This window comes from Myxocyprinus asiaticus, chromosome 19 (genome assembly GCF_019703515.2).
Source record: "Myxocyprinus asiaticus isolate MX2 ecotype Aquarium Trade chromosome 19, UBuf_Myxa_2, whole genome shotgun sequence".
Classification (NCBI taxonomy): Eukaryota; Metazoa; Chordata; class Actinopteri; order Cypriniformes; family Catostomidae; genus Myxocyprinus; species Myxocyprinus asiaticus.
Genome location: NC_059362.1, coordinates 41,344,009 through 41,366,825, shown reverse-complemented (window position 1 = coordinate 41,366,825; position 22,817 = coordinate 41,344,009). Strand labels below are relative to the sequence as shown.

Below are 22,817 nucleotides of genomic sequence, written 5' to 3'. Positions count from 1 at the left end.
CCTCATTAAACCTTGAATTGGTGTTAATGAGCAGGTAATTAGTGAAGAGGTCCAGTGTGCACTTTCAGACAATGCCTACAGTGTACTGTCAGAACGAGCCGACAGGTTTTCCGCAGGCCAAACACCTGATAGAGTGTCTCCTCTGTCTAATATGTAATAGTTTTAAGAATCATAGAAAAAACTAGAACATGTTTTCATACATAAAATAATTATTATTTCAGTCAAAATATCCTGCTCTCATTATGCCCCATACGGGTGGTTAATTTGGGTCAGGTTTTTTTCTTGTCTGCCACACTGGCCTCATTCTAATTTCCAGGAAGTATATTAAAGTGTTTGTGTATTTAATAGATCTTGATGGGTGCCATATGAATTCTGCCTGAAGAGGAACCTCAGAGCTGTGAATCAATAGAAGCACGAAAGTGCACAAGACAACGAGATTGTTGAGTGTTTTGCTGTGACAGACGTCCCTCAGTTCAGTTAATGAGTTTGCTTCTTGATTGGCTGGCATGTAGGTTGCTCTCACAGACAGAAATCCTCAGCAAGTCTATGCACCTGTTTTTTATTGATATTGTATCATAAACGGGTAGGCCTACTGTCACAACACTTGAATGGAATTATGGAGAGGGATTTTGTGGGTTTATAATGTTATTGCAGGAATATTTAAAAAGTAAATTGTGCACATCTTATGAACAAGTCACTTGTTGCTGATAGGCTACTGTTCCGTTAAGTGACAAACTTCTCTTTTTTTCATATATATATATATATATATTTATTTATTTATTTTATTTTTATTTATTTATATACGAACACAGAGAGCTTTGAATTATAGTATTTAAGATTAATTGTCAATAACCAATAACCGATAAAACGGATACCTGTGACTGCCCATTCTATATTAATATGCAGGCCATGCCAAGTTACCTATATCTAAGCTAAATAACTATATTACTTGGTGGAAGAAGTGTTTACACAGATAGTTATTAATAACTAGATATGGAAAGCTTGTCAAGATAAACTGAGTTTGGCTGAAAGTTATACTGTAGATAGATTAAAGCAGATTAAGGCCACATACACACTAATCCATTTTTGTTTGAAAACTCCATTTCCTAAAGTCATCGTTTTCAAAAGTATTTGGTAATGGAGAGCATTTTTGAAAACGCTCAGTTTTTGGTGGTGGAAGAAAACATGGCCATGTCCACACTAATACTGTACGTTTTGTTTAAAAACACATAAAGGTTTACGGCTCTCATCCACACTGGAATGGCACTGAAAATGGAGACTTTCTAAAACTTAACTGCATACTTTGGAAAATGATGACGTTATGAAACTGAAAACAGAGTTTTTGAACTTAAACGTGGCTCTAAAGGCCTTGTTTGGGTTTGTTTAAATTTTAATGTTTTGACACTTGGAGTTTGAATAGTCTTGGCTCTTTGATTTTGTTTTTTGTTCTTTATGGTCCGCCACGTTATCAGTCCGATCAGTTAGAAAAGACATAGCAACTCGAGTCAAAACAGGCTGAAGGACTGTGCCAATTTTGGTGGATGTAGCTTGACAGCTCTAGGATGAGTTACAGTCAGAAAAGTTTGTCTTGGTTTCGTCATCATTTTCTGAAGTATTCGGTAATGGAGAGCAATTTAAAAAACGCTCAGTTTTCAGTGGAGCAAAATGTTTTTCTAGTGTGGATAAGTGTAGCAAAATAAATGCTTTTTCAAATATTGCCAAGTAAACACTAATACGTTTTAATTTAAAAACGCAATAATTTCGGAAAATGATGACGTTAAGAAACTGAAAACAGAGTTTTTGAATTGAACGTGGCCCTAAAGGCCTTGTTTGGGTTTGTTTGCATTTGAATGTTTTGAAACTTGGAGTTTGAATAGTCTTGGCCCCTTGATTTTGGGGATTTTTGATCGTCCACAATGGGAAAACCGTAAGTCAAGTCATTTTTATTTGTATAGCGGCTTTCACAACACACATCGTTTCAAAGCAGCTTTACAGAAAGTCATGCATTAACAGAAAATGAAAATGTAATATCTATAAAGTCTTAGAGTCATCACTGTGTAGTTTGATAAAATACGATTGTGAATTGTTTTTAAAAATAAGTAATTAAATCATAATTGTATTTATAACCCCAGTGAGCAAGCCAAAGGCGACTGTGGCAAGGAACACAAAACTCCATAAGATGATGGTTAATGGAGAAAAATAACCTTGGCAGAAACCAGACTCACTGTGGGGGCCAGTTAACCTCTGGCTAACATTATGAATATAATGCCAGTATTACTTAATCTTGTATAGTGCAAGTCATGGTTTAAAATTATTAAACTAAGTAAGTGTTAAGGGTCAGTGTTTAAACAAAGATTTTGTAAGAACTGTAACATTAATGACTAATGTCTTTGAAGTCCATCCTGGATTAACTGCAGAAGTTCACATTGATGCATTGTCCTTTGTTAGTTGGCTGATGAAGGGTTTTGTTGGCAGTTAATTGATAGTCTATGTATTCCATTATAAGAGTGTAGTCCATCATTAGACCGAGGTGATGCAAGCAGAGATCAGTGAGATGCATCGCAGTTCAACCAGCCGATAATTTCGGTGAGGTCTATTGTAAGTCCAAGGTTCAGGCAATGGCATATGAAGTATCCCATGTCTTGTGGTTGGAGTTGGCATCAGTTCATCCTCTGAAGTCCATCATAATAGACTGAAGTGATGTTTGGCTGGCACCGGCTGCATTTAGTCATCATCACTCAGAGACACGTAGCAGTGGAGTCCAACACAAAGCAGGAATGGAGCTGGATCCAGCCGGTTCTGGTGACTTCAGAATAGGAGTCCCGAGAGTGAGACAGGGATACAAATAGAATAATATTAGCATAGATGCCATTCAATTTATTGCAGAGTTATAGATAATGATCAATGTTCCTGGTTTCTGGTTCCGCCAGACCTAACTAAAGCAGCCTAATTGTGAGTTGAATGACAAATTAGGTGTATGCCTAGCTAAATAGATGATTCTTTAGTCTAGACTTAAACTGAGTGAGTGTCTGCATATCGAATATTGTTAGGGAGACTATTCCATAGTTTAGGAGCCAAATATGTAAAGGATCTACCTCCTTTTGTGGATTTTGATATTCTAGGAACTATTAACAGGCCAGAATTTTGCAATCGTAATGAACGTGATGGAATATAGTGTGGTAGAATGTCACTTAAGTACTGCGGAGCTAGACCATTCAAAGCTTTGTACATAGTTAACAGAATTTTTTAATAAATACGAAATATTACATTTAGCCAATGTAATGACGATAAAATGGGGCTAATATGATCATATTTCTTGGTTATAGTCAGCACTCTGGCTGCTGCATTTTGAACCAATTGAAGTTTATTTATTGAACTTGCAGGACATCCTCACAGTAATGCATTACAATAATCTAGTCTTGAGGTCATGAACGCATGAATTAGTTTTTCGGCATTAGCAACAAAGAGCATGTGTCGTAATTTAGCAATATTTCTTAGGTGGAAGAATGCTGTTTTACAAACATTTGGTAATTAATATTTGACAGATTGTTATCAAATATAACACCTAAGTTCTTTGCTGTTGAAGACGATGTAACAGTACATCCATCGAGAGTAAAATTATATTTTAGCGGCTTGTTTTTAGAGGTTTTTGGTCCAATAATTAGTACCTCTGTTTTGTCAGAATTGAGTAGAAGGAAATTTCTGGCCATCCAATCTTTGAATTCATTGATAAACTCTGCTAATTTGGAGAATTGTGAAATTTTGTCAGGTTTTGTAGAAATATAAAGTTGGGTATCGTCAGCATAACAGTGGAAACTTATTCCACGATTCCTGATAATATCTCCCAGGGGAAGCATATACAAGGAGAAAAGCAGAGGCCCTAAAACTGATCCCTGTGGCACTCCATACTTAACTTTTGTTTGGTTTGATAATTTCTCATTTACATAGACAAAGTGGTAGCGGTCTGCTAAATAGGACCTAAGCCATGCTAATGCAAGTCCACAAATGCCAACATAATTCTCTAGCCTATTCAAGAGAATGTTGTGATCTATCATGTCGAAGGCAGCACTAAGATCTAAAAGCACTAGAAGTGAAATCAGATGATAAGATGCAATCAGATGATAAGAACAAGTCATTTGTAACTCTGATAAGTGCAGTCTCTGTACTGCGATGGGGTCTAAATCCTGACTGAAATTGTTCATATATACTATTTCTCTGTAGAAATTAACATAGTTGGGAGGACACTACCTTTTCTAGTATTTTTGACATAAATGGGAGATTTGAAATAAGGATCAAGTTGTGGCTTCTTAATAAGCGGTTTGATAACTGCCATTTTAAAGTTTCTTGGGACATGTCCTAAGGATAGCGAGGAGTTAATAATATTAAGAAGAGGTTCTGAGATTACAGGGAATACCTCTTTTAAGAGCTTAGTTGGTATTGGATCTAACATACATGTTGTGGCTTTTGATGTTTCAGTAAGTTTTGTTAGCTCTTCATGACCTATGACAGCGAAGGATTGAAGTTGCACGTGAGGAAAATTATGGGACACTGTTTTCTGAGTTACTGTGACAGATGATTGCATAATTCCAATTTTATTTCTGATTATTTTAATTTTATCAGTAAAGAAATTCATGAAGTCATTACTATTGTGCTGCGACGGAATATCTGGTTCAGTTGAGGCTTTATTCCTAACCAATTTAGCCACAGTACTGAATAAACACCTAGGATTGTTGTGGTTATTTTCTATGAGTTTGCTAAAATATGCTGACCTGGCAGCTTTTAGTGCCTGTCTGTAGCTACAGACGCTATCCTTCCATGCACCGCAAAATACCTTTAATTTTGTATTCTTCCACTTGTGCTCCATTTTCCAAGCTGCTCTCTTGAGAGCATGAGTGTGATCATTGTACCATGGTACTTTAATCGAAGGGTGGCGACACTATCAAGAGTGCTAGAGAAGACTGTATTTATATTTTGTGTTATTTCATCAAGTTCTTCTAGTCTTGGGGCTTATTGAGTGTATGAGATAGATCTGGAAGATTATTAGTGAAGCTATCATTAGTGGTCGAAAGAATAGTTCTACATGAACATTAGCTGATCGCAGCATACAAGAGACAAGGTAATGATCTGAGATGTCATCGCTCTGCGTAAGATTTTCTATAGTATCAACATCAACTCCATATGACAGAATTAAATCTAGTGTATGATTATAGTTGGTCCTGTTACATTTTGTCTGACTCCAAGAGAGTTGAGAATATCGATAAATGCTAATCCCAATGTGTCATTTTCATTATCTATGTGAATGTTGAAGTCACCAACAATTAAAGCTCTATCTGCAGTAACTACATGATCTGATAAAAAATTAGCAAATTCATGAAGGAAATCAGAATAAGGCCCGGGTGATCTATATACTGTAGCAAGGGCAAAAGACGACAGAGTTTTTTTTTTTATTTGTATCTGACGGTGTCACATTAAGCATTATTAGTTCAAAAGTTAGAATATGGCTACCCCAGTCAGAACAGGCTGAAGTTTGGTAAATGTAGCTTGAAAGCTCTAGGATGTTACAGTCAGAAAATTTGATCTTGGTTTAGGGATGTTGAAAAAACCCTAAACCAAGTCTGTAGCAAGCAAACAAATGAAATATGACTGTTTATTGAATATTGGTGTCTTGTAGCATGTTGTTGCTGCCATTTTATAAAAGCAATAAGCCACACTGCACAGTGTTGTAAAATCATTGTTACACATGGCTTCTTGTAGCTTATTGCCTTGCTAACCATACATAAAACATGAATATATAGAGCGGCAAATCCTAAATTGGATCATTTTGCAAAAAAATGTTTTAACCAAACTTACAGTTCATTCCAGGTAAACATTTGGTCAGTATGTGTGTGTTCCCTGGGAATCATTCTCCTGACCTTTTTGTCTCTAACACCAATACGCTACCAGTTGAGCTACAGGAAAATTTGTGAATACATATTTGAGTTTTATCATATGCCTGTCCAATTTCCACTATGCTAACAGGAGACGACTGCTTTAAAATACCAAGTGGTTTGCTGTTTCCATCAAGTATGTCTTTGTGTGTGTGTGTGTCTGAGTCTTTGTGTACACACTAACTCCTAATAGCTCTCATTAAGCGTCATTTGATCTAATGGTTTGGGTGGGGTTGGTTAAACTAACAAACCTGCACTGGGGGCCCTGTATAATTATAGATTCCATGCTAGACTGTCACTCTTTGTAACACCTTTAGGAAATGCTCTATACATTTTTGTCTCTGTAGCTCAATCACACCAGTCAAACGGCACCAAGACCGCAAGTAAATCTGCTGAAAATCCCCTTCCGAGCGGATTTGCTTGAAGCTAAAATCCCAAATCCAATGCACAAGTCCCACTGTTTTGACAATCTCACACATCAACAAGTTGAAAGGGGCTAATAATTTAGTCCCTGCAATAACAGTGGCTGATATTACAGTAAAAAATGCCAGATTTGTGCGGTGTTCCTTTCAAAGCAGACCACACAAGATCGATAGACGTTTTTTAACCTAACAATGAATGAAACAAAAGTCGGTTTTGCCTAGGGAAGGCGTCACTTTGGGGCAAGTTAAGTTTACAATGGGAACTGCTCACATAAAACCAACCCAAACAAGAGAGAAGAAGTCCAAAAAAACAGAGCAGTAGTCTCGATCCAATTGGAGCAGAGAGAGAACACTGCGAGCCTGCATGTTATGGTGCCAACCGCAAGGTCGCGGGCTTGGATTGTGTGTGTGTTTGTGTCTGGTTTGTATAGTTGGTGCGTACATAAGTGCCACATAATTAGAAGCTGAGAAATACTGATACCGCTCTGTTCAGAGTCACACTGCTTTCATATCCGCATGGAGGTGATGAAGACGTGTGCCTGTGGTTTGAAAAGGGCTGATGGCCCTTGGTGTGTCTGTGTGTGTTTGCGTGTGTGTGTGTACCCTTTCCCTGTTTGGCTTGCCTCCTAAATGCTGAAATGTACAGACCACACAGGCATCTGACAGCACTCCACAACAGCCTGGCCTTTTCTCTTTTCTTCCTCTCTCTCTCTTTTAAACTTTTTTGCCAGTTTATTCTAACTTTCCTTCTTCCTATGTCTTTCTCAAAAACCCTGTTGATGACGGGTGTGATGAATTTCCATAATTTCCGGCTTGACCCTGATAGCACACGTGCGTCGCCCGGATGTCTTTTCAATGTGTGCGGTTTTATCTGATAGATGAAAACTTGATCTGTATTATGTCTCTAAAACACTCCCTGTCAGATGTTAAATTGACATTCTGCAGATGTTTCCGAACTGTGTATGATTAAGAATGTATAGTAATTTGCTCTTTTCAAGATGTTTTTTAGATGTTTGTACACAATAACTAGATTGTTTACATTTGCTGGAGAAAATGTGATTGGTGTTTGCCTGGGTTAGGGTGTTGTAGGTGGTTGCCAGAGTGTTGATACTTTGTACAGTTGCTAAGGTGTTTTGTGTGTTTTTAGTGCATTTTTATAGTTGCTAAGGTGTTGTGGGTGGTTGTCAGGGTGTTGCTACTGTATACAGTTGCTGAGGTGTTCTAAATGTTTTTAAATGTGTTACTATGCTGTGTCTGGGGTGTTGTAGGTGGTTTTCTGGGTGTTGTTATACTGTTGATAATGTGTTCTGAGTGGGTTTTAGTGCATACAGTTGCTAGGGTGTTTTGGGGTGGTTGCCAGTGTGTTACTAGTGTATAAATTTTCTAAGGTGTTCTGAGTGGTCATTATTAGTTGGCCACTGAAGTTCATTATTATTCAGTTGCTAGGGTGTTGTGGGTGGTTTCCTGGGAGTTGCTACTTTATACATTTTCTAATTTGTTATAAATGTTTTTAGTGCATTAATATGCAGTCACTAGGGTGTTGTTATTCACCTTATTCAGCCCCGCCCCTTTTCCGCGCTCTGCTCTTCCGCATTTTCTCATCTAACTTCCTGTTTGTATTGAAGCTACAGAGAAAATTCGATTAAAGTGGATTACGTGTGGGAGCACAGAAAGTATTTTTCCCCAAGAGCTGATGGTGTGAGTCTACACCACCCCTTTATTATGTGAAAATGCTCATGAGGTGATATTTCTGTCCCTGTAAATGTTGGTTTTTTGGAGGTAAATTGGACCTCCATGAGTGTCGGAATTAGATCACATTAGATCACGTTAGGAAAGCTATGACACACTGAATTTTTTAATGATACAAGCGTTTTATTGTTATATGTGTAATTTTAATACATATTTTAGGTATCAACTTGTTAATAATTTGTTAATAAAATGTGTAGTTGACATACAAGAGTGACAGCTCGTATTATTACACATGCATTCATAACATTAAAGGAATTACTTTTGTACTTTTTAAAATTAATTTGTCACCCCACATTTTTACAAGGCTTAAGTGTGTTTAAAATGGTTGTAAACGGAATATAAAATAAAACATACACTTTCAAATGTATAAGTGTGTCTTTGTGTGTGTGTATAAATATAGTAGCACCCCTTCCCCCGTCACGGTTTAACACTTAAAAAATCTGCTCACCTTAACTATAACGCAATGGTTGTATGACTTGAGAACGTGGTTTGAGGTGTCATGCAGAGATATTTTTAATGGTTTCGTGTTGTCTTTTGGAGTTTCATGAGCACAGAGGCATATCAGTATGTCCACAGCGTAAAGGCAGGATCTTTTGTATTTATGAATGAAGTACTCTTGTTTTAAAATCTCCCACTCTGCTTTCATTTGCTATGACATCCCCTGATGACTTTTGGCAACTCTATAACTTGTAAATCCACTTTGATAGTTAATTACACTTTGACACAAGCACCATAGATTTCTATAAAGCAACTGCTAGACCGGAAGTTCAAAGACAACATTTTCAAAATGTCTGCGCGCTAATTTCTCTGGCGCATAAGGTGACTTCAATTGCTAAGACGTTCTGAGTGGTTTTAAGTGCATTACTATGCAGTTGCTAGGGTGTTGTGGGTGGTTTCCTGGGTGTTGGTACTGTAAACATTTTCTAAGGTTTTATAAATGTTTTTTAGTGCATTATTATGCAGTTGATGGGGTGTTGTTATACAATTGCTAAAGTGTTCTGAGTGGTTTTAAGTGCATTACTATGCAATTCCTTGGGTGTTGTGGGTGGTTGCCAGGGTGTTGCTACTGTAGACATTTACTAAGATGTTCTGAGTGTATTTAGTGCTTTACTATGGGTTTGCTAGGGTGTTTTAGCTGGATGCCAAATTGTTACAAGTGTATACATTTGCTAAGGTGTTCTGAGTGGTTTTAAGTGCATTATGTGGGTGCTAGGGTGTTTTAGGTGGTTGCCAGGGTGTTACTGCTGTATACATTTCCTAAGATGTTATAAGTTGTTCTTAGAGCAATACTATGTAGTTGCTAAGGTGTTGTGAGTGGTTAACAACAGAGTGTTGAAAACGTGTTTATTTTATTGAAATTCTTTCAAAAAATTATTTAAAAAATGTTTAATCCGCACACTGACTGTGTCTTCAATTAATCAGTTCCTGTGTCCATTAATCATCCATCTGAAGCTGCTTTCCTAATTCCTGGGATCGGATCATCAGTGTTTGCTTAGACTTGCCTGTCCAAACAGACCCCCACACTGATCTATGAATAGTCCAAGAAATCTCAGATCATTTCTTTAACACTTATTTTATTTTATTATTGATCTAGGATCAATTAATCTGGCTACACAGAATCCCTTGTCATCAAAGGAAACCTGAAAACAGGAACTACCCCCATTCTAGTTATACACACTCTGATCTTCTCAACCTGAGATAAGATCTCGTCAGCTGGAGACTGCGCCACATCCCACCAGGCCATTTAAAACATCTGGAAAGAATGTGTTCACACTTCCGCTTTGTGATTGGACAGGGAAGTGCTAGCTATCGAAAATCTCACTCTGCTGGCTTGGGGATGATAGGAATTTTGGGGACTTTCCCTCCAGCAGTGATATCATCTGTTTTCCTGGCCCTCTTAAATACCTCTCCTCATAGATGATGTCCCTCATGCCTTCACAGTTATAGCTTATTAAAAAAATGAAAGTTCTGTCATTATTTACTCTCTCTCATGTCATTTCCAGCCCATATGACTTTCTTTAGTAGATAAAAGAATTTTGCGATCTCTGATTTCCATACAATAGCAGTTGATAGTGACTCACTTTAAAGATTAAAATAGCTCCCGAAGGTAGTCCATGTGACTTGTGCAACATATTCCAGATAACTTTGTAGATAGATAGATAGATATGAGGAAGAAAGGAAGAAAGAAAGAAAGGAAGGAAGAAAGGAAAGCAAAGCAACGTAGATTAAAATCCTTGTGTGGGTTTGTTCGCATTTGAATTTATGCATTTTTTGACAAAGTTTGAATAGTCTTGGCCTTTTGAACATTTTGTCAATTCAAGTCTATGGGATTTTTCAATTTTTTTTTAAAAAGCATGACAAAGCATACATACTCTTATTCTATAGAGTTTTTATTCTATAGAGATCCTCCTAAACCTTTCAAGCTACATCAACCCAGCTAAGCATAGAGCTTCGTACTGTTCTGACTGGGGTTACCATGACTTTTGTAACTGAATGGAATTACGGTTTTCGCACAACAGATGATCAAAAACTACTATTTGATTTGGGCTCTGTATAATAATGTAAGTAATTAACTATTCCATTAAAGAAATTAATTTGGTAAGAATGCTGTTGTCAGTCTCGTTTATAACCAAACTATGAGTGAACATAACCATATTTAGCACTCTAAATATGGACTAAATAGGACTAACAGCTTTATTTTGCTGCTGTTTGTATATAGTCAAGGTGTCAAGCTGAAGATATTTAATATGTGCATCAAAAGAGTTTTGGGTTTTTCCATTTGAATTTACAGTGTAGGGGACAGAACTGAGAAATGTCACAAGCCAGACTGAAATTTCTCTCATTTACTCACCATCATGCCATCCCAGATGTATACTTTCTTTCTTCTGCAGAACACAAACGAAGATTTTTAGAAGAATACCTCAACTCTTTAGGTCCTTACAATGCAAGTGAATGGTGGCCAGAACTTTGAAGCTCCAAAAAGGAGATGAAGGCAGCATAAAAGTAATTCATAAGACTCCAGTAGTTTAATCAAAGTCTTCCAGTTGGTTTTGGGTGAGAACAGACCAAATTATAAAAATCCTTTTTCACTCTACATCTTGCCATTGCAGTGTCTAGGCACGATCATAATTTCAAACTCGATTACACTTCCTAGTGTTTGACACATGCGCAGAGCGCTAGATGGGGCTATAAGAGGTGTAATCGAGCTTGAAATCATGATCGCCAAGGAGACCACTGTTTAAACTTTGTTTTAAGACTTTGATTAAACCAATGGAGTCTTATGGATTACTTTTATGCTGACTTTATCTGCTTATTTGAGATTCAAAAGCCTGATCACCATTCACTTACATTGTATGGACCTACACAGCTGAGATATTCTTCTAAAAATCTTCTTTTGTGTTCTGCAGAAGAAAGCTAGTGATGTATCTGTGATGGCATGAGGGTGAGTAATTGATGAGAGAATCTTCATTTTTGGGTGAACTATCCCTTTAAACTCGTGTCGACCGTAAGAGCACCACAACATGTCAGAATATGTGTGAAAACCATTAGGCCACAGCTCCAACCAACAGTTTTTCTCAGAAAAAAACAGCAGAAAACTGTGTTATCATAATTGATACAGAAGCATCAAATAATTGTGAGGGAGAGACCCATTACATGTTTTATTATTCACCATTTTATTGCAAGTCCTTCATCCAAAGAAAACAGTAGTACTTCCAAGAACAGTCTCACAGAAGCAACCTTGGCTTTTGTGCTTTGCTCAACAGTTCAAAGGTGCTTCAGCAAAATTGTGATCTCAGTAACACTCGTTTCTGGGTTTGTATTTGATCCACACCTTTGGGACTGAACTTACACCTTTGTGTTAGCAGCCCACATTGTTAACCACTTGGCTGCTTCAACCTGCCCCAAGATATTCTTCTTGGGAGAGCAAATGTAACCAGATACATATTCTAAACAAAGATTATCCACCACGGACATTAGACTTTTCAGAATCATAGACGAGCCACTTAACATAACAAATCTTTTTGAAATTCCCTTTATTTGGCAAATTCACCTCTAGTATTTTCTAGAGTCTCAACCTCAGACGGCACACCCACATGTTGTTGTAAACCCGTTTGACTTTCTTTATTCCATGGAACAGAAAAGGAGATGCAATGAAAATGAATGGTGACTGAGACTGTCATACTGACTAACATCTCCTATTGTGTTCCACAGAATTTTAATTTTTGTTTGAACTATGCTTTTAATTTACTGGTGCTCAGAATCCACTGTCTCTCCAAGCACAAAACATCATGTTTTATATAAATCTCTATGAAATAATCCTGCACAAAGCACATCTTTATCCATTTTGCTTCCTCACCGGAATTTATGTCAGTATCACTGTCTGGATACAGTTTATCACAAAAAGTTATAGCTAGAAAAACTGCCGTTGTGTGAAAAGGTATAGTTTGCTTAAGTGCTGCCTTCCTAGGAGGTTGAGTTACGATAGCTTTTAGCTTATACATGTGTCCTATTGCCTGTTGCCTCACTTGTGTGTTCAAAGGAAGAGTGTAATACAACATGTCATGAGGTTAGACTTATAGTCAAGCTAATGATCTTTCCATTGGCTACAATGTTTTCATTGTAATGAAATACTTTATTATTTTATCTACATATATTTTTTCCATGCTTCTACAGAAGATATGCATGCTATTCAAAAACGGGTTCTATGTTTATATTCTCGACATCCACTTTCAATCAAAAGACACACTTGAATGAATTTATGTTAGTCATCTTTAAAAAAAAAAAAAAAAAATTTGATCTGAAGGCTTATGCTTAAATGCTTGAAATTAGTGTTGTAGACAAATATAAATTGTGCCTGCATATAAACCTATCTATCTATCTATCTATCTGTCTGTCTGTCTGTCTGTCTGTCTTACATTTTTGCATAAAGAAAATTAGGCCTACATTTAGGACCATTAAGATTGTGAATTGTGTCATTATTTTTGGGACACTTAAGTTCATTTGACCCCATATTCTCTTTTCTTCAACATGTCTTTTTGGACTTTTTGCTTTTAAAACAGTTGTTGTTTTACAATGATTTTTATTATTATTATTATTATTATTATTATTATTATAATATTAAAATCAGTAAAAATGAAAGGCAAGATAAGAATATCATAATGACCATCTTTTTTTCACATTGCGGTAATGAGAAATGGAGGGTAGAATGTGCGCAACTTTCATGAAAATAATCTTACAATGTGAAAAATCTTAATGGCCCTAAAATAGGCTTATTTTTCTATATGCAAAATGTGATTTCTTATTTCTTTCTTTTGATTTTAAAATAGGGGACATTTTCTTGACAGGTTTTATGAGAATCACCCATACATTGGAAAATGAATGAGAAAGTATAAGACCGTTTAATACAAGACATAATTCTGATACTATGGTTTCCTGACTTTAGTATTTTTCGAAAATAATAATAAGACTATTATTTACATGCCATAATAAGTAATGAGTTTACATGTCCAAACTTTGACTGCATTGCACGGATATAACCTCTTTAAAACAATTTGATCATTAAAAATCTCTTCCCTTTTTTTGGAGTGGGTACGCTGCCTCTCTTTGTTTTAAGCACAGTCCGGTTAGTTGAGATCCAGAGGTAGCTCATTCTGTCAGTGCCAACTGGATCGCTGCCAATTCCAGCAGGAGTTTTACTCTTTCTCCTGTTTGATATTTACTTTACTGCCTGCTCAGGAAAACTGGTGCAGGCTGAGGGAGACACAGGACCATTTTAATGTGGAAAAAGGGGCTAGTTGTGTATCGGGCCACTCCGCTGTCTTATCCCTCTTCTAATTTGCCGAGAATAGACTTGAGGCTATAGACTCTTAAACGCTCTTGTTATAGCTTTCCAGAAAGGTGCTGGCCACTGTCAAGACATCCCACGGAGGGGAAGTGCATGTGGTCTTGTAGTATATAAGTTTTGTTTTGTATGGAAATGCTAAATGTTCAATGTGAATGCCAACTTGTGCTAAGAATGGCTCTAACACAACCAGTTAAAAGCTTGTATTTGACTGAATTTATGCTAATCTAGGAAAAGGGTGGCTACTTTGATGAATGTAAGATAGTTGTGATTTGTTAACATTTTTTGGTCACTTCATAATTCCTACACTTCAATTTGTGTTATTTTATAGTTTTGATGACTATACTATTATTCTAAAATGTGGAAAATAGTAATAATAAAGAATGAGTTGGTGTGTCCAAACTTTTGACTGGTTGTGTAATTTTCAAAACCAAACCCCCATCCTGATGGGACCGATTAATAGATCATATTTGTGGGACACAGAAAACGTAATATATGAAGCTTTTTTGGTGGAAATGAAATTAGATGTGGTTTGATTTCGTATGCCAAAGTCACGGTAGATTGTGGGTTGAAAGATTTAAATGCCACAGGGCATAATGAAAGCTTTTATGAAGGGAAATGGAACACCTGTCTCATAGTCAAACCTATTCCATACATATACATAGACTTGATTTAGCCTGGTGGGTAAGTGAAAAGTTGGCTGTTCTAGGCGTGCAAAGGGCGATCCACGATTTGTGCTTTTGAGCAAGACATTTAGGGAGGGAAATTCGCAAAGAATAATTTGTGCACACTGATAGTGTTGTTTATTCGCACATGCTGTTTGCATTGTTTAAGCACACACTAAAGGCCTCATGCAAATCAGATAATTGCACAAACACCCAAACAAAAATTATATTTATATGTATATATATTTTTGCCATTTTGTTGTTGTTGTTGTAAATTTTAAAAACTAAATTTATTTAAAAAATATTTGTAAAAATAATTCTAGTCCACATAGATTTGCATTTATATACAGTATAACATTTATTTTTATATTGGAAATATATTTTCTTGCCCCCTTAGTATATTTTGTATAAGTTTTAAGAAAATATTTGGAAAATATATTTCTATCAACCATGCTGTTTACAAAAAATTTTAATTATTTTTTCTCCAGAATTTTTATTTATTTATTTAGATTTATTTACAGTTTGTATGCCATAGATAGTATTTATTTTGTACCAGTATACCATTTGAAGAACTTGAGGAAAGGACCCAAAAACAAACATTTAGACAATTGATTTATTGGACTGAGAGGTCTCAAATGATAACTCATTATTGCTCTCATGCAATATAATTTATCTGAATAAAGATTAGTATGTAATTATGCAGCCCATGTGATAGAAGTCAAAGTGATGTTGGTGTTTCTCAGTGACATCAGGTTAGTTGTCAGCTTTATTTATGGTAGTCTCTTTATTGCAGGGCACAGGCCGAAGTTGGACGACTCACCGAAAGCCGGACTCTTCTCCGACCGGCTCAGCGAACTAGAACGTATCCGGCAGACCACCATGAGGGTTACCGTGCCAACGCAAACACAGCGGCCTTCTCTTAACAGCCCAAACTCCTTCACGCACCAAGGGCAAACACAGATAACAGGTATGAGGTAGAGCACCGCTGCATCTAACGATAACTATTGAGTGTGTTTTTCTGTAAGCTTTTATTCGAGAATTGAGGTTATATACCAACTTACAATATCAGGCAGTTTTAGCTGTGTCCTACAATGTGTAAAACTATTATGAGCAACATTCTAATTTAATTCTTGTGCAATTATTGTGCATGCCGATTTTATGATCTCATATTAAAGGTAAGGGATTTCAGCTGTTTTGCTTGCTTCCGCCATATTGCTAACTTCAACCACATACCCCACCCATAAAAAACTTGTTTCGCAAATCCAATGCCAGCAAACTCGAAAGTCCCGCCCCAAACTAACTCACGCCATTGGTTGAGCCAGTCTTGCTAAGTAGGGTTGGGAGGGTTACTTTTGAAATGTATTCCACTACAGATTACAGAATACATGCTGTAAAATGTCATTTGTAATGTATACAGTTAGATTACTCAAGGTCAGTAACGTATTCTAAATACTTTGGATTACTTCTTCAGCACTGGTTGATTTTTTCACTTGTTTTGACAATAAAAAATCTGCCAGTACAGTAAGACAAAATACACATGTTAAAAATACATTCTCTGAAAAACCTAAATATCTTATGCAGTGTTGTTTCTAAAATAACATCAATCAAACTGATCTTGTTTTAAGGATTTTTAGATATTTTTACTGGAAAACAATATAAAAATTATTATCAAGAATACAATTTATGCCCTAATATCAAAGGTCTTACTAGAAAAAAAAGAAATTATGATCCAATGTGAATTTTCTTGATAAAAAAATATGATCGACCTTGTAACATTTGCTTGTAAAATGGCTAGAAATAGCATTTTAGCTTAGCATAATGACAATTTACACAAGGTTTATTTCTATTTCTTCTGCTCCAAACTTACTTCAAACTTACTTCTCTCTCTGCTTGTACGAATGTAACACATCATAAGAAAGTGTTTCACCGCTGTTCAAATGCACTTTGGATCGCATCATTTATATGTGTAAATGTTTTCCATCTGAAAGGACTAAATATTAAATGAAACAAATGACTATAAAATGCAAAGTAATCTCTTCAGTAATCAAAATACTTTTTGAATGTAACTGTATTCTAATTACCAATTATTTAAATTGTAACTGTGGTGCAATACAGTTACTTATATTTTGTATTTTAAATATGTAATCCCGTTACATGTATTCCGTTACTCCCCAACCCTGTGCTCTGTTGCTAATGCCACTAGCCAATGTTGCTATTTTAGTGTGTCACAGAGACACACTGTTTACACCTTTCAGGGGAATCAACCTACAAATGGCTCACTTATAGATGATACTCCATTAAGCTAGAATAGGAGAACGTATTTTAACATTGAAAAATTTGCTCACTTTAGTTTTAAAGATCTGTTATACAAATAATCATTGCAGTGTTATTTATGTCCCAGTTTTGTTGGTATCATCTGCATGCAAAACCACTTGAAAGTCAAGTCCTTTAGTGAAGTTATCATTTACAGCGATTATATTTACACATCTACCCAAGCATTTCAGTATATATTTTGCCCGGCACTTTGAAAGTTAGTGTCTATTCGTCTCAGCACAAAGTGGTTTATCTACACTGAAATCACACACTGCGACATGATGGACAAGTGGAAACAGAGTGAAGACAGCCTAGGGCAGCGCGCTCTGTCACAGTGCGAGAACAGGATATCACTTGTCCTTAATTACTGCTCTGAGAGCGCATGTCCGGAGCATAGGGTATTGTTTCTGTACTGCGCCGAACTCTGTGTGTGTCAGCCAAATGACTGAATCTGAGAATTAATCTTGTTGACTTTTGCAATTATTTACCTGCTTTTTAAACTGATTCTTGGTGTGACATTAGCTTGAATTATGAGCCATGAAATATGTAACCTTAAATATTTGATCTCTGAATGCATTCATTTAAATGCTTTGCCTATAAAAGTGCACCTATTGTATTTGCTAATCACATATTACCTTTATATTAAATTAGATAAATAGACAGACAGAGATGAATGGATGGATGGATGGAAAATACAGAAAGAGTGATAAACAGACAGACAGACAGACAGATAGATAGATAGATAGATAGATAGATAGATAGCAATAAACTAAAAACCACTCAGAACACCTTAGCAACATCCCAGCAACCACCTATTAACACCATAGCAACCACCCAGAACAATTTACCAACTACCTACAGTACCAATGTCACAGCAACCACCCAGAACACTCTAGAGACCACATAGCAATACACTAAAACACATTTAAAACACATTAACAATACCCCAGCACCCTAGCAACTACCTACAGTAGCAATGTTGCAGCAGCCACCCAGAACACCCTACCCTGCAACTTCCTAGCAATGTCGCAGCAACTGCCCAAAACACTCAAGTGTCTATGTTGCACTAAAAACCACAAAGAAACCTTAGCAATACCCCAGAAACCCCTAGTAACCACTCAGAACACCCTAGCAACTACCTACAGTAGCAATGTCACAGCAACCACCCAGAACACTCGAGAAACCACGTTGCCATAAAAACCACTCAGAACACCTTAGCAAAGCCCCAGCAACCACCTAGCAACACCCTAGCAACCAGCCAGAACACTCTAGAGACCACATAGCACACATTAAAAACCACTTAGAACGCCTAAGCATCACCCCAGCAACCACCTACCAAAACCCTTGCAACCAGCCAGAACACTCTACAGATCACATAGCAGTGCACTTAAAAACACTAAGAACACCTAAGCAACACCCCAGTAACCACCTAGCAAAACCATGGCAGCCACCCAGAACGCTATATTGAAAACAAAGCAACACACTAAAAACCTCTCAAAACACCTTAGCAGCACCCTGGCAACCACCAACAACACCCTAGCATCTAGATGGCTTTGCACAGGCATGCACCACTAAAAATCTCATTTCTTTTATAAAAGCAATTATCTACTTTTGTTCTTTGACACCCATTAGCCATGAGAAAAGTACTTTGATGTACAGCCTCTTGTGGTTTCTTTCTCTAATATAACCTTCTCTCTATTTGTACCTTTAGATCCACGTCAGGCTCAGTCTTCCCCACAGTGGTCATATGACCAGACATACCCGTCATATCTGAGTCCCATGGCCTCCCCGTCTGTGCACTCCACCACCCCACTCTCCTCCAGCCGAGCCACAGGCCTGCCCTCCATCAGCGATGTGCCCAGACGCCTCCCAGGTAACCTCCAGCCTCAGAACTCCAGCAGGTGCGCCCCCTACCCCTCGCGTTCGACACTGCAGTGGGCATGGGGGTGGGCACGTGTTTGATTATGATTTGCACATATTTAAGGGTGGGGGTTTGCAGCTCAAATGCATGATATGTTTGTAATGCACTTTTTGTTAGAAATGTGAATTTTATGCTAAATGTTTTGGATTTATAGTTATATAAATTGCTAGGTAAAAGTTTGTACACATCTACTCATTCTAAATTGATACTATTTTGCACATAAATTCAGTCAAGTGTGTCCAAACTTTTGACTAGTGTAGTTATCAACTTTTATCAGTGGATTAATCAGAAACATACATGAACCTAAAAAAAATAGTAAAGTAGGGCTTCATTTTGGGGGTGGTTAACCTAGTATTTTCTGAAATGATCATGTTTCTGTAATGGTTTGTCAATTATATTAAACAAATCATAGCCTTAAAACTTCATGTCATAATTCGTTAGAAACACAATCTCACATTTGCTCGGTTTTGATTGGTTAATAGTGCTGTAGACTACGCCAAGAGCGTATTTTTAAAACTCGGTGGGAAAGAAAAAAAGATAATTTCCTTTTCTCCTCTTTCCATGCCTTTGATCCTGTGCAGTATATTGTTAATAACAGACCAAGACATAATAACAGGCCAGTGGCAGGCAAATAAAGCCGCTTTATAGCGATATGTTTCCAAAAGAACTTCTGGGAGCCGACGGCCTCTTGGTGCCCGAGTTGCAGCCCATAAGCTAATATGTCCTTATGTGCCCTGCACACACCCACAAACATACCCTGTAAAGAATAAATGTAGACAGACGTGTTTCCATTTGCAAGCACCTGTTTGATTCGGTTCCAGGTAAGTGTTTTCTCTCATTTACCGGGATACTACACCCTCATCCATTCTTGAGAACCTCGAGAGACTTAAAGTGATTAAACAAGAATCTCCCTCATCTGAGTGCTGGTTGGCAGGTTTTGGATGCCTGCCACCCACCGTGTCATGTTTAATTAATTTGGGTATATCATCCTTTCGTGTGATGCTGGCACACTTTGAGCTTTTGTTAATAACAGGTTTGATGTGAGGTAAGGACACAGAAAGAGTAACAGTGAAAATAAACATTGTTGTTGTATATTACAGATTAATGAACTATGTATATATTCCAAGAGTATTGGGGTCGTTCACATTGATTTTTTTCTTGTTTCTCTATGTAAACCTGCCCTGTTGTGACCTGTTTTTTAGCATTTCGAGCAGAAGTGCAATGTTTTTTTAGACGCAGTGCTACAACTGATATTTGGAGAGATGTTTGCCATTTGACCACATATGTCATTATTCATCAACAGTAAACATGTTGACTTCAACTAACTATCAGCAAGATTCTTTTCAAACGGTTGCTGTTCCGTACGTTTTTATTTGTTAAAAAATTTGGCTAATTTGATTATGCTCTCAGCGACCAATAAGAGTGTAGTACTCTCAGCTTTATTTAACATATTTTACCATAGATGACTCAGTTTCCCCCCAAAATCAGAGCTGAAAATACATAAAAATCAGCAGATTCCATCTGGGTCTAGTAATGATGCATTAAATTGAGTTTCCATAGCTAATAGTGTTTGCATTCAAGTTCTTGTGTAGAGAGTTTTGGTGTAGATTTTTTTTAAACATGCCTGTCAAATGAAGGTAGTTTTAAAGGCTCAGCTTCAGCATTTTATCATTTTGAGGCAACGTCCAATAATACACTTTAGTTTGAAAATGCATAAATAAAGCTATGTTTACACCTCTCATCCACACTAGCGTTTTCCTCCACCGGAAACAGATAGTTTCGAAAACACTCTCCATTATTGTATGTTTTGGAAAACGATGATGTTAATAAACTGAAAACAGAGTTTTCAAATGAAAACGTACACTTATACATTTACTTTTTAAAAAAAAAAAAAACACATTCTCCATTAATGCATACTTTGGAAAACGATGACGTTAGGAAACTGAACATTTAGTTTTTAAAACAAAAATGTACACTGATACGCTAATGTTTGAAAACACATTAGTATCGCTAGGTTTACTCCCATCCACTCTAGAATGGTGTCTTTCTCCACCGAAAACAGAGCGTTTAGAAAAGGCACACCATTACCACATACATTAGAAAACGATGATGTTAGAAAACTGAAAACAGAGTTTTCAAATGTAAACGTGCACTGATACATTTAAATTTGAAAACGCATTAATATCGCTAAGTTTTCACCTCCCATTCACACTAGCGTTTTCCTCCCCCGGAAAGGGACCATTTCGAAAATGTTCTCCATGATTGTTTACTTTGGAAAGCGATGACGTCTGTAAACTGAAAACGTACACCTGTACGTTTACGTTTGAAAATGCATTAATATCGCTACCTTAACACTTCCTATACACACTATCCACACAACGGTGTTTTCTTTTACCGAAAACTGAGCGTTTTGAAAATGCTTTCAATTACTGCATTCATTGGAAATCGATGTTGTTAGAATTGAGTTTTTTAAAAACAAAAACATACACTGACACGTTTATGTATGAAAGCATATTAATATCGCTACATTTACACCTCTCATCCACACTAGAACAGCATTTTCCTCCACAGAAAACTAAGCATTTAGAAAATGCTCTGCTTTACCACATACATTACAAAACAGTGACATTAGAAAACTGAAAGCAGAGATTTCAAATGAAAACATACACTGATATATTTTTTTTAAAAAAATGCATTAATATCTCTACATTTTCGCCTCTCGTCCACACTAGAAAGATATCTTCCGCCACTGAAAATGGAGTGTTTCGAAAACGCTCTCCATTACCGCATAGGAAACTGAAAATGGACTTTCCAAACAAAAACAGATTAGTGTGGATGTGGCTTAAGACAGTAAAAGTTCTGCACTGTGTTGCATGATGTCATCATACCTAATGTAGACTTGACTTAAACTTGTAAATAACCCATAATTGTTTGGTTCACCTGAAATGAATCATTCTGTTTCTTAAATCATTAGTTTTACATAAACACAGCATCTGTTTTCAAGACTATTACCGTCTCGTCTCTGGATTTATGGTGTTTAGCACCAGTGAATGTTTAAATAGCTTTGCATAACCTTAACTTGTGCAGTGAGTAACTTTCGCTTTTATCATTCAGCCTTTTATTCAGAGCACAGACTCTCTGTAGCCCGAGGTTAGAAAACAATTATCGTCAGCTGCTCAAACCAAAGATTTTGAATATAAAAGCAACAGAGTTAGGCATAGAGGGAAAGGAGAGATGGCCACGGGGGCGCAAGCGACAACCCGTGCCTCTGCAAATCGCCCACATTTAACCATGCCACCCACACGGCCCACAAACGCAGACATGGTGACAAGAAAGACGCCGTGTGATTTATGTAAACAGCTCTGCCCCAGGGAGGGGAGGCCGTTTCGTTTTGTTCCTTTAACCCTTGGCACTAGTGTTAGCTACAGACCATTAGTGGTTTCTGATTTTTGGAGCCGAATTAAGAAGGACAGAAGGGCAGATGGATAGTTTTGCTTGGGTTTATAGTCCTGGAGATACCAGGAGCCCACATCAGTGCTGCTTTGCACCCCTCAAAATGCTTCCAAATGTGTGACCGATTATGCATCCGAACTGTTTTATGTGCTGCACCCAAGTGAATGCAGATACACACATACACACATACGCACAAAGTTTTGTATGCAGAAACAATTTAAAAATGCAGACAAGCTTACAGAGGCATACAAATAACCCTACAGACCTAAATGAACTAAGACATATAACCGCACACATGAATACACATGCACATGAACTTGTCTCTGACAAATATGAAAAACCACAATAAAGCCAACTAATCGATAAATTATGCTCCTCTGTATGATTTAAAGTTAATGTATAATGTTTATAATAGCTGGGTTAGTTGATGCATAACATGTCCATGTGATTTGTTTTTATCAGCATTAATATTTTAGGATAAAATGTGCATGAATATTTAAATTAATATTCTGGGTTCAATATAAG

General features: G+C 37.0%; 1 protein-coding gene across 3 annotated transcripts in view; it reads left to right on the top strand.

Moving 5' to 3' along the window:
* Window positions 1–22,817, top strand: part of runx2b (RUNX family transcription factor 2b) — a 69,686-nt gene that overhangs the window by 42,291 nt on the left and 4,578 nt on the right. For 2 of the 3 annotated variants that reach the window (XM_051644761.1, XM_051644759.1), the window contains 2 exons: window positions 15,399–15,572; window positions 18,630–18,791. In XM_051644761.1, the coding sequence (XP_051500721.1) occupies window positions 15,399–15,572; window positions 18,630–18,791 (336 nt within the window). Of the gene's footprint in view, window positions 1–15,398; window positions 15,573–18,629; window positions 18,820–22,817 lie in introns of all 3 variants that reach the window. The other variant, XM_051644762.1, reaches the window with a different exon arrangement.